The sequence below is a fragment of the Phyllostomus discolor genome, chromosome 2 (assembly GCF_004126475.2).
Source record: "Phyllostomus discolor isolate MPI-MPIP mPhyDis1 chromosome 2, mPhyDis1.pri.v3, whole genome shotgun sequence".
NCBI lineage: Eukaryota > Metazoa > Chordata > Mammalia > Chiroptera > Phyllostomidae > Phyllostomus > Phyllostomus discolor.
Window position 1 is genome coordinate 33,342,578 of NC_040904.2, and position 12,825 is coordinate 33,355,402.

At 43.1% G+C, this 12,825-nt stretch overlaps 1 protein-coding gene across 1 annotated transcript in view; it reads right to left on the reverse strand.

Annotated features, from left to right (window-relative positions):
• Nucleotides 1-527: 527 nt before the first annotated feature.
• The window catches only part of SLC7A14 (solute carrier family 7 member 14), a 106,263-nt gene continuing 93,965 nt past the window's right edge, over nucleotides 528-12,825 (reverse strand). The window contains 1 exon segment of the mRNA XM_036015728.1: nucleotides 528-7,291. Within this exon segment, the coding sequence (XP_035871621.1) occupies nucleotides 6,969-7,291 (323 nt within the window). The 3' untranslated portion in view covers nucleotides 528-6,968.

Consider the following 12,825-nt stretch of genomic DNA (forward strand, 5'->3'; position numbering starts at 1 on the left):
CGCGGTGCCAAGGCTGGAGGGGGCATGTGGCTCTCACTGGGAGCTGGTCCTGGGAGTGGGGTAACTCAGGAGGCGGCAGAGTGGGCTTGGTTCTGGGTAGAGCCCTGCACCTTGTTGGAAGGAACCAGTTCCCGTTTTCCTGGGTGCACTAAAGTAAAGTGAATTTTAAAATGCAGGATGGGTGGGTGGGCTGGAATGGGAGTAAAAGGGAGAAAACTGTACTTGAACAATGATTAAAATAAAAAAAATGCAGGATGGCACTGGCTTTCCTCAAATTTAAATTTTGATAGTCAGTTAGCTGTACTTTTTAAAGTATTTTTATTCTGAAAACAAATTTTCCACAATAATGCAATTTGTTTCAAACCAAAAAAAATGTGCTCATTTATCTGGCTTTTCTAGAATGGACAACTGAAACATTTAAGGCAAGATTCATTTATTCACCTCCATTTGAGAGTGGAAAGAATGTCTCAGACATCAGGCACTGGTTATGGTTAACAAAATATGGGGGAGCTTCTTCCTCTTTTCTATTGTCCTTCAATAGTCTCCTGTGTAAAAGCTTTACAATGCTATGAATATTTTATAGTAAGACACTTTTGTTTCTGACTTTTTAAATAAACCTCTTTTAAACTTAAAGGCACACAATAAAGCTTTATGCATTTATTAAAATATACACATTTTGGTAAATTTAGAATTTTCCCTTAGTATCTTGGTAAATCAATATATTATCAATACCACAATCAATTTCAAAATAAAACATACTCCATAACATATCTGCATATTATTTCTTTCTTCATGATAAACTACAAAACCCCATTGTACAGTGCACCAATGGGAATTAAAAACCACAAAACGAACAAACTTTAACGAATACAGCAATTTCATACCAATATATATATACATATATGTATCAGAGAATGACACCAGAAATTACCAGCTGCAAAAAGCAAGTTGTACTTCTCAAGGACCAAACAAAAATGAAACAAGTTAGTAAAATTTACAAGCTGTACTTATAACTTTGGATACGAATTAAACAGTAACCTTTCTTTTCCACAGTGAGAAAAAGCTAGAATGTTGAGTCCTACCGTTGGGTGGTGTGACTACATGGGCTGAGAACAACACCTGCTCTCCCGAAACCTGCAGCCCCGCCGGTTCGCTCAGACTGTTGAGGTATTTATGTGCCATCGTAGCATCAATAGTGTCTTTGCTTTGGAAAGGGGGGGGATTATAATTCTCGCCTTCGGGAGTGTGAGACGAATGTATCACAACTGCCAAGACCAGTCAGGAGAAGGGGGGCAAGGAACAGTCTCTGCATCCCAATATTCAAACCAACACAATCCTTCATAGTCTGCACTTCCTGAGAAATTTACACAACCCACAATTCCCTTCCGCCAATGCCACGGATTCAATGTCAGGAAGATGTAATAGCAAAGGAAATATAAAAAGCATAGAGGGAGTCCCAGATGAAAAATCCATGCTGCCCCCAACTCCTAGTTCAAATACAGAGCCATTTTCTTTTCTTTTTGTACCAAAATGCACTGAATGTTTTTAAAGAGTAAGAAATTAGAGCTACCTACTTTCAGAAGACTTCAAGTCCGCAGCTGTGTTTGTGGAAGCCCTATGTGAGTTTGTAATTCCATGCATGCAGAAGACTGTTGAATGATTTCTAACACTATTTTAGTTGATACTGCAGAATAGAGGTATATTTTTGATAGGCTTCAAAACTTCCACTAATCCCTTTTGAGCTTTAAGTCCTAAAAAAAGGTGTTTTTTTCCTTGGAGAATTAATTTTGGCAAAAGGCTACAGCTTAGGTATTTCAGAATGATGCAAGCTGAACAAGAAGAGGAAAGCATTTTAGACAGGAAGTCGCTCCCAAGGAGGAGAAACAATCACAACAGCCTCTTCTGTAAAGTCTTAGAGAAAATACAAGTAGACGCAGGCTTAAGAATTATGTACATGAAGGGTTTTTTGTTACCCATCACCATTCCAAAGGAAAAACATGAAGCACACTCACTCCGTGGTGAAAAGCATCCTGGTTCCTGCTTGTGGAGGTGCCTGCCATTTGAGATGCTGCTTCTGTACTTGTGCATTTGTTTAACTACAAGTGTTGGCTCTCTCACAGGGGGCCATCATGCTTACCAGTTGGCACCTTTCTTGGGGACTTCAAAGGGCCCCGGAAGACAAACAGGTCCTCAGCATCAGGGAGGTGCTTGCATACCAGAGAAACCTAGGTTTAGCAACAATTTTTGATAGAAACCCTCTTTGACTAGTCTTGTGCCAAATGGCATGAAGATAAAGGGCTACCATGCAGCCCTAGGGGCCAACTTTGGGGTATGAGTTTCCTTGCACCTCCTTCCCTGCATGAGTAAGACATTAAGGCCACCTGTGGATTGCTCACTAACCTGAAGGCTTAAATCCAAGAGTGGACCATTATCTGCTGCCTAGACTCAGTGAGCTGACCTCAGCTCTGGCTTCAAACTCATTTCCTGATATCTGACTTCTCCACCCAACAAGACATTCCAGTCTGAGATACAGGACAGGTAAACCTGTGGCTGACCCTCCATGGGCTTCCACTGACGTCTCTGGGACCTGGTAAAACCTGGTGGGAAAGGGGACAGCAGTACACTTTAGTTTTTTAGGCCAGTTCTCACACTCCTTGAGCTCAAGCTGAGTAAATCTTGAGCTGAGGTTTTACTGTGTGGATAAGATAGAAATAAAAACTTGTTAGCTTTAGTTGTTTAAACTTATTGTTGAGAATTTTAAAGTAGCTGCAAATAACTTTGTGTTATCTGTGCACATGTTAGATGCCCACACTTCTCCTAGGTTAATGCTTTAGGTGTGGATGTTTTTTTCCCTTTAATATGTTAGATCAGCTTGGAGCGTGTATGTGATTTGTTAACTCCTTGCATAGAGGGAGTCACTGCCCCAGCTTCTTAAAGTTCAAATCTCCCTGATTCATACTTTCATCATTTCCCCAGTGCCTCCCCACCCAAGCAGAGTCAGCCAGCTCAGCTCTACTTTCACGTCTGTCTGTGGGTGAGCCCTAACCTGCCTTCTCAGCATGTTTTCTTATGTTTCATACACAAATCATGCATAAATCATGAGCTCTTGCCAAACTAGCTTCTTGCTTTCCCTTGAAGGAGGCACAGTACAACTTACTAGTTAGGAGACAGCCATCAGCCAGAGTCTATACCCTACTCATACTGATCTTCCGCTCTGTAACCCTTTCTTCCACTTCTACCCGGCAAAATTCTGCCCACTCCACAAGCCCCAACACAAGGGCCGCATTCTCTATGGTCTTTCCAGTGGAAGGAGGTCTTTTTCATATGCAAACCCCCATTGCACATTATCTTCATCTCACCTGTCATCTTCACTATTGTTCTTTATTTGTATATTTTGTTTTCCCTATTTCTTATGCCATAGCACACAATAAGCAGTCCATAAAAATGTGTTAAATAAATGTATTTCATTTTCCTTTCATTCATCCATGTGTCCATTTATCCATCTAGCCATTTGCTCAGTCATCAGATATTTAGGGGACACCCAAATACGCCAGGCACACGTACCTGGTAAAAACCAGGTCTGATGCTTATCTGTGGGTTTCAGTGATCTATGCAATTGCAGTTCTCTGCCCTTATGAGGGGACATTTATTTGTATCATACAGGAGTACTTCTTCCTGTCATTATCAACAATTTTATTGTTTTTCAAGTTGCCCCTCATTGGAAATTAGCATTACATATCAAGGTTCTGCCCTGGCTGGTGTGGCTCAGTGGATTGAGTGCTGGCCTGTGAGCTGAAAGGTCATCAGTTCAATTCCCAGTCAGTGCACATGCCTGGGTTTCAGGCCAATTGAGGGCATGAGGCAATCAATCAATGTTTCTTTCCCTCTCTTTCTCCCTCCCTTCCTCTCTCTCTAAAAATAAATAAATCTTTAAACGGTTCTGCATTTGATTACTTAGCACAGTTCTAGCTTTGTCTTATCCTTTTTATTTGCCCCCAGCTCCTCTCTTAATTATTTTGGGTATTACATGTATTGTAATAGCTGCCTCAGATCCTTTTGAAATGAAACAGAGTACCAATACATGACAAAAATGAAAAAATCAAATAATTGGTTCCAAACTACAAATTTGCATGATGTAAACTCAATGGAAGAGCTCTTGCTACAGATGAGAATGTAAGAAAATGCAGGTCTTCCTTGGACTCCTTTCAAGGGGTCTAAGTTTCTGTGGGAATCATTTACAAGGGGATCTTTTCATGTGGGTTCACAAATGAGGTCTTAGGAAAATTGTTGGGAAACACAAATAAAGTCATTCTAGTGATTGTCGGTATTTGAAACCTGCATTGTGGAATCTGGGACTCTTTCACAAGGGCTGGGAAACATGAGGAAACATGTGTCTATTTACCTTCAAAAACTTTTTCTATTAGATTGACAAATGGTTAAAAAAGAAAAACAAGTTTACTAGAACGCTAATGAATCAATTTGAGAGAATAAAGAGATCAAAGCTTAAAAAATTATAGAGCTACTGAGTGGGAGAAGTGACCCCTGCAATGAGAGGGATTCACGGCATCCTCAGGGAATCAACAGCAGTGGTGTGTACCAGCGCTTGTGCTCTCTCTTCTAGTGCTCAGGAATCGCATGCAGCAGCTGCCAGACTGTAATACCTAAACCTTTCTAGTGGAAGCTCTAAAGGAAGCTCTTTCACCCACAAAAGATTTTGTTATTTTGCATTAATATCTTCCTTCGAACATTTTTAACAGATACAGTACCACCCTATCTATCTGGATATATCTCAAGCTTAAGAGATTATATTTAAACTAGGAGGATTTGTTGAGTTCTAAAACCAGTTCAAAACTTCATTCTTGCAAAAAATGCTGATAACTCATTTACAATTAATCCCTAAGGATGTATTTCACAGGCCAGGTGCTGTATCTTTATGGTTAAGTTTAGGAGAGAGAAAAATACAGCATTGCTAAGCATTACATTAAAATGACAAATGATCTCAGAAACCAGAGTTGTATAGAATTAATATAGAAGCATGAAAGAGATTTAGAAAATAGTAATAATTTGAATTTAAATGACATAATGTTGGCTATGGGTATGATATGCAATTTATTTAAAAGCCTATTAAAATGTAGTTTCAATTGACCTTTAAAAACTACTATGTTGAAGCCCAGTGCATCAACCATGGGGACCTGCCATGTTCGGCTGTTGTATCTACAGTTATCAGACTCCGGTGCTGCTCATATTCCCTGGACCATGAGCCTCCAAGGGCAGATGTCATTCTTTTCGCATTCCCATCACTTAGCACTTGGTATGTTCTCAATCAGGGTGAGCTGAGGGGAAAAAATGGACTTCTGCTCCCTGTTCATAATCTTACAGCCTGCCAAGATGGCTCTAGCCTCACCCTCTAAAAAAGAATAGACTGAAATATTTGTTGATGTATTCTGGAAAATTTTTGGCATAGTGCTAGATCCAGGAGAGGGAGAATAAGGAATTTGGTATTTTCCCCCCTTTCAGGAAATTCTCCCAAAGACTTTAGCTTGGTCCAACTTGTGCTTCATGTGCGTGTGCACCTTCCTCAGTGCGGCACTGAAATCCCTGTCACACAAGAGGAGAATTTACAGACCGTGAGTTTTTTTCCTGCACCAGATTGTCTCACCTAGCTCGTTTCAGAGAAATTCCGTTAAGAGCCTCTCTGATGGACCAGATTTAGAGCCTACCGGGTCGATATTTCTCTGGGCTTCAGTGAAACTGCTCTGGCAAATCGCAGGAAAAATACATGTCCGGAGGTGAGCTACCCCAGAAAAATAAGGTTCGGGAGGGAAATGTGATCTCATGGAATGCAATTACCTAAGAAGCTGCACTTCAACATTTTTGTTTTCAGAGTAGTGCCCACCAATCAACTGGGGGCATATCTCAAAAAAACTACAGAATTTATAATTTTAGAAATCTGAAATAGAATTTGCAATGTGATCTCAGTGGCTGGTTCACTTTTCCTTGTAAAGATTTTATCTGATTATAAAACAAACAGCCTCCTTCTTCAAGGCATATCAGTGCCATGAAATCATGCTCCAACTTTGCCCCTTCCATTATATCAGCAGGAGCTTAGAGCTTGGTGTAAGAGAAGGCTTGACAGAGAGTTAATTTCTGCCAGTGCCCTTCTGGCCTTCACTACAAGAGATGGTTATTTCATTTTTTCCTGGGCATTTAGTAGAACTTTGATGGTGCTTCTCACCACATGACTGGGTCTGCATGACTGCCTTCTGGTGAATCTGAAACCTTAGGGAGAATGGTCTCCAAGTCCCTGAACTTTGCTGTATCCTCAAGTTACAGTTTGCAGACTATGGGAATGTTGGTGAATACAGAGAAGCATGCCTCTTTTCTATGGATTTGTTTTTGTGAGATTTCAGTACAAAATGTTGCTTGCTGAGGAAGTGCCAAGGCCACCTGCCCACCCGGGCCTGGGGAGCAGCTGTCAGCCTGCGTGCTGAGCACAGAGCTTTGCCCTGTGGTCTCAGGGGTGGGAATGCTGCCTGTGCCCACACCCACCTGATTTGGCACATCTCCACCAGGGGCTGCAGCCTCAGTGTGGTCCGAGAAGTTTTCTCCTTGCTTCTTGGAGTATCAGTAAGAAGCAAAAAGATTCAACCAGCAAAGCAAAGGCCTAAGAAACATTTGCTGCCATCAGCTCTGATGGTTACACCTAAGATAGAATTTCTTTTACCTTCTTGTTTAGGTTGTCTTTGTTTTCCCACAAGGGGACCAGTAAGGAGACCCAGATTAAACCCTTTGACAGAACTATCCTGAAGAGCAGAAGTAGCAAATGACAGGCTGTGATTGAGGACTGACTCTGGGGAAGGCTGGACTTTTGAAGTGAGAGGCAAAACACGTTTTCACCTTCTAGCCCACAGGTAAAGTTACTGAAAATAAATCACCACCATTTCTACATATTTCTTGTGTGTTTACTCCTACTCTGGAGAGTAATCTAACTCATCGTTTGCAATCAGGGCCTCCGAGTTCTGTTTGTGTTTGCTTTTGCTCTTCGCTTTGCTACTTGTCCGGGTGTTTTCCTTCACATCTGACATCTGTTGGTAATAGAAGCCTTTGTCTTCAGCCGGCCCGCCCCAGTTCTCCTGGCTCTCACCCTCTGTGGCGTAGGAGAAACCCTCCTCCACGGAGAAGGGGTCGTCCACGTCGTAGCGCTGGTACGTGCTTTGGTGCAGGGCCTCTTCCCGGGCGCTGATCTCCAAGGTGCTGTTCCAGATGCCATACCCAAAATAAATGAGCATACCTGCAGGAGGGGAAAGGCACAGGTGAATAAGCAGCTGCTTGGAGACTCATGGGACGAGTAGGGAGATCCCTCTGAGTGGGGCAAGCAGAGCTGGTGGTAGATGTGTTCTCTTTGGTCTACGCCATGTTTAGACGAGACAAAATTAGAGGCTGTTTAAAAATTGGGCCATCTTGCATTAAGCAACCCACATGTATAGCTTCCCCTAAGAATGTCATAAAGTCTGACAACACTGCATCCACATTCCTATCTGATAACTTAAGCCTGAGGGTGAGAACTAGCTGACAGGTTAGACAAGATATGGGTTCTCTAGGTCACCTCAGTCCTCACCTCCCCTGTTGACATCCAGCTCACTACATTCTGAGGTGTAGGTGCCAGCCAGGAATCTGCATTTTCTTTTACCTTGGGTTAAACATTTACGGATCAGTAACAGGGTATTCCCAACATTCTCACGGTGTGTTATCCTATGCCTTCACTGTTTACTTTGCCACTTAGCAACATGCACATATTATCCTGCGATTTCCCTTGCCATGTCTCACTCACCAAACACATAATGTGTCACTGCCACGCAGGGCCATCCACTCTCTTCTGTGGCCTCTCAAAGTGTCTAGTCCATGCCACTGTTAGGGCCCTTAGCTGTTCTGTGATTGATTATTTGCATAGTGAGGTTCTATTTTATAGACTCTGCAGAAAACTGGCACTTAATACTTCTTGAATGAATGAATGAATGAATGAGAATTCCTAATAAGCATGAAATATCCAGTGCAACTCTGTTTTGATGTCACTCCAAGCAAAGGAAAGAACTTGTCTTCCTAGTTAATATGTAGCATTAACATTTCACTGCCATCAGAGTTTTTTTTGAAATAATACATAAAATACTTTGAAAGCCCCCATTTTGTATCTGGAAAACTGAGAACCATAGCCTTGGGAGGCCATAAGGGCATGATGATGAAGAGTGAGAGCTGTGGATTCAAATTCTGCCTCCACCACTATTAACTGTATAGTGTACTTAGCCTCTTTGTGCCTTAGTTTTCTCTTCTGTAAAAGCACAAGAGTTATTGTACCTATCACATGGGGTTGATGTGAGAATGATACCAGTTAGGCAGTAATTTTCAACCATGGCTGCACCTGAGGGTAACCTGGGCGTTTCTGAACCACCCTGCTATCTAAGCACCACCCCAATATCTAAGCACCACCCCTAGAGAGTCTGGTTTAATTGGTCTGCAGTGTGCCCCAAGCCTAGGTATGGGTGTTAAAGCTCCACAGGTGATTCCATTGATCAGCCAAGTCTGAGAACCTCTGAGATCAGGAGCATAGAGCTCCTGATGCATATGTTCCACCGCCAACTCTGGCCATATTATGGTCTGGCTGTTGGGGACCCCTTGGTTACGCAACCTTCCAGGCCCTGACACCCTCTTCTGAGCGGCACTAGTCTCTTTGACTTTGCTAAGCCTGCAGGCGTCTGCTGGGCTCTTTGCTTAGAACAGCAAGGTCAAGCCTGCTTTCTGCTCTGGTGCTTGAGAAATCCAGCTCCCTTTTGCATTTGAAGTGTGTCTATTTAAGCTTGGATTTCTTCTTACTTGTCTCAAATCACCCCCAAGCCCCGTGAAATCAACTTTTCAGCAGCCAAAGTAAGCAGAGATTTATAGTCCTAATTGGTAATAAATCCTCTAGTTAATCATTTGCAGATGTAGCTATTATTCTTAAATCCTGACTTTATTTTTCTGAGCAGGGATTTTTACTTTTTTCTTGCTTGGGGGTGCGGGTGGCCATGGGGGATAGTTACTATCCTTGGGTAGCACGAAGCATCAAATCTCTTAATAAAGGAGAATGCCTCTGAGACCTGAGAATACATTTCAGGAGATGAAGTAGAAATATCAGGCACACTCCTCCTTTGCTCAAGTTTGCTTTTTTACTTTATTTTATTTTTTGCTATTTCCCTGCCAGACATCCAAGCAGGTGCCAAATCTTGCCTCCTGCTTCTGCTTGTTATCTATTATATCAGTTCTTTCCTCTCTGATCCCCATCTCCGACCTCATTTATTTCCCTACTGAACCGAATGCCATTTTGTTTCTCTTCACACGCTCTCTAACTCCCCTGACACTCCTCGCCTCATTCAAGCACTGGTTTGACGTCTATTCCGACAGACCATCCCCTACTTCCACAGGTATTGGGTGCAGGTAGATTGATATTTATGGGAATTCTCTAAAAGTGTTGGTGTGATTGCTCATAAAATCATAGACATTCAGAGTCTATAGATCATCCATTTACTTGAATATCTTCATTTAACAGAAGGACACACAGAGGCTGGGAAAGACTAAGTCACGTCCCTGGGTCTGAGAGGGGCAGAACCAGCATTCCGCATGGACCTAGAAAAGGCTCTCGCATGTCCAGTCCTTCACACCTCCCCTCCCATGGCTGGTTGATAGACTATACTTGTTGCAGTAAACACTTAGTAAGAGTTTTGGTTCACATTTGTTCTTTGGGAGTGGCTGAACCCAGAACGAATGTGTGTGTGTGAGAGAATGAGTTGACTGTGGTTACTTTGGGAAAGCAACCCATGGAAACCTGCCACATAAATATTTATGGGCCTTTTCATGTTTTCTCTGAGCTCCCGGCAGTTTCAAAGGTATGTCACTCTGTCTTCAAAAACACATTTCAAATATGAGTGCTGTGAACCAAGAAGTGACTGTGTGTGTGTGCAGCCTGCTGGAATAGTCGGCATTCTTCTAGGTCTTGGCTTTCTTTCTGCCTTCACTCCTCTTGCAGCCCTGGGCTTCAGTTCAGGAAAAGTGGTGGGAAGCAGAGAAGGTTCGGAGAAAGGGAAAGTGGAGGGGGACAAAGAAACAGAAGGGAGCAAATGAAGTGAGGGAGGGGAGAAAGAGGGAGAGGGGGAGAGGGAAGACAGAAACATGTACTACCATCTGTCACACATAAACAAGGGCTTTGTGTCGGAGGAGTAAACAGAGCTGCTAACAGCCTCCGGTGTAGGAGCAGGGTGCTTTATTTCTGCTGCTTCTTTCGTTCGGCTGAGAGAACTGAGCAATGAGGTAGTTTCTGAAAAATCTGTGGTGATTCCGGGAATCCTGAATCATCTAAACTGAACTTCACACAACACCTCTGGGTGCTGAGTTTCTATAATGATGCATTTATGTTGCTCCTTTATCTCAAGGAGCTCAAACTGTTAGACAAATATTAGCTTGTTTAGACTCCTTCTGGCCTGTTTGGGAGTGTGTGTGTCTAAGGCTAGGATCATGTGCCTTTCACAGACAGGAGACTGGGCACGGGGCAAAACAAAGCATTGTCCCCAGCAATGCGGTTAGCGGTCGGACTGTGACTCCTGGGTCTCTGCATCTAACCTGGGTGCTTCTATCTGTTATTTCTCCATCTACCAGGGATGGCTATTAGGTATAGACTGGTCGAAGAAAATTTTGCTTAACTTTTTATTTTGGAGAATTTCAAATATATGTGTGTGTACACACACACACACACACACATGCACACACACGAGTGGAGGGAATAGTGTAAAGAACCCCAGGTACACATGGTAACCTCCCCTGGCATTCACTCCCCTGCCTTCTTCTCTTTAAGTCATTTTGAAATAAACCCCTTTTGCTCTATGTATGTATTTCTAAAATAGATTCCTTTTTAAAAACTCAGTATCGTTATACATCTAAAAACTAGTAATTCCTTAACATCATCTGATATCTGCTAGTATTAAAATTTCCCTGAATGGTTATGCATGGGGGGAAAACCCTTCGCCTTGTGAGGCTGTATGCTTACTCGGACGGGGCTCTCATTGCTTCACATAGCTTTGGACACTGTTATTTAGGTTGTACACATTTGTTTTGTAAACCCTCAAAGCTGGCAAAGTTTTATTTCTGAGAGTGCATTTGGTTTTGGCATAAGCCAGAAGTCATTTGGAGCCAAGCCTTGAGAATAAGATGGCTAACTGGGAAATAATATTATTTCTGTATTTGCATACTTAATTCTGTTTCTTAAGAACTTTGATCCATTGCTTTGTAGTTACATACTTTGTATCTGTAATAAAGGAAAGGCAGGTGTGATCTTGAAAATAGAAGGGAATCAAATTTTGTGCTGCGGCATGCACTTGCGCCTGTGCTCGCGCACACACACACACACACACACACACACACAAGCTCGAGGGCCCTAGAGGCTCCCTTGCTGGGCAAGAGTCATTTTTTCAGTTGATGAATCCTGGTGGGAGGGGGCACTCCAGGCAGACGCTAGTTAGCAGCAGAAGTCGTTCAATATTTTTACAACAAACATGCTGTTTCGGGGCACATGGGCCGAATGCCAGCCCTGGTCAAAGGTAAAGGCCCTGAGTCCTGTGAAAGGCTGTTGGCAGCAAAGGGAAATATTCAAAGGGAGGCTTCAGCTTCATTTCCAGACAGAGTTCCCTGGTGGAAAAATGTGCCCATGAGATTTTCGGGCTAGACAAGATGGAGAGTCCTGCCTCCAGCCATTGAATGAGCTTTCTTTATGTAGTACAGCACTTTGTGATCACAAAGTCCCTTATAAAAAAGCATTTTCTCTTCCATCAGCCCAGAGAAGCTAAGAACTGTATTGTCAATCAGTGATTGAAATGGCACTGAAACCCACATCTCTCGAGTCTGAAGGGAGGGCTGTTCCTCTCCCACCTAAATGCCCTGGGAAGGTGCAGAGATGCCAAGCCTTCAGATGCTGGGGCACCTCAGCATGAGCTGGCAGTACACCTGCTTGCTCTGCTTGTGTTGATCCGCTCTGTGAAAATTAAGCAAATGACCCCAAACCTACAAGTGAGAGGGGTGGCAGGAGGGGTCCTCTGGATAATATGGGAGAAAACCTAGAACAAAAACTTAAAGCTGAAAAGAGACTGGGTGACCTGGAATTAGAAGCTAACAGCAGCTTTCCACTTCTGCAGGCACAAACTCTGGTAGGGGAGCAGGCCCTTGATCTCTGGAGCCCCTCAGGAGCTTCCTGTGCTGTGCATGTAGCTCCACGCTCCTGGCAGAGGAGGCGGGCCACCCGACCTCAGGCTGGGTGGAGCTGCCTCTTCCTGGGGAGCATTTTCCAGCAGGAAGCCCTGCCCGCTGCAGATAACTGAGGCTTTTTTATTTTTACCACTCTGGGATCAACTTTCCAAAACAGTGTTTGCCAATGCAGAAATGAAGACGGGATGCTAATGAGGTGTCCTCCCATCCAGCACGATCCCCACCTACTCCCACTGTGCTGATTGTTTTTTACAATACCTCTACAAGTCCTGTTGATTATAATAACAATACGGTTTGTTTAATATGGAGTGGCCAGCAAGAGCAGGTTTAGGATGGAAAGATTCTCTTCCTGGCCCTGCAACTAATCTAACATAAAGCCACATTACTTTGTGTCTCAGCGTCCCATCAGCAAAATGGAGCTGGGAGCCCTTATTTTATTTGAGGGGGATAATGGGCAGGAGACAGAATGCATCTTGGTAAAGAATATTTAAAAATCCAATACTCCAAGGCAGCAATCCAATTCTAACTCAACAGAAACCCAAG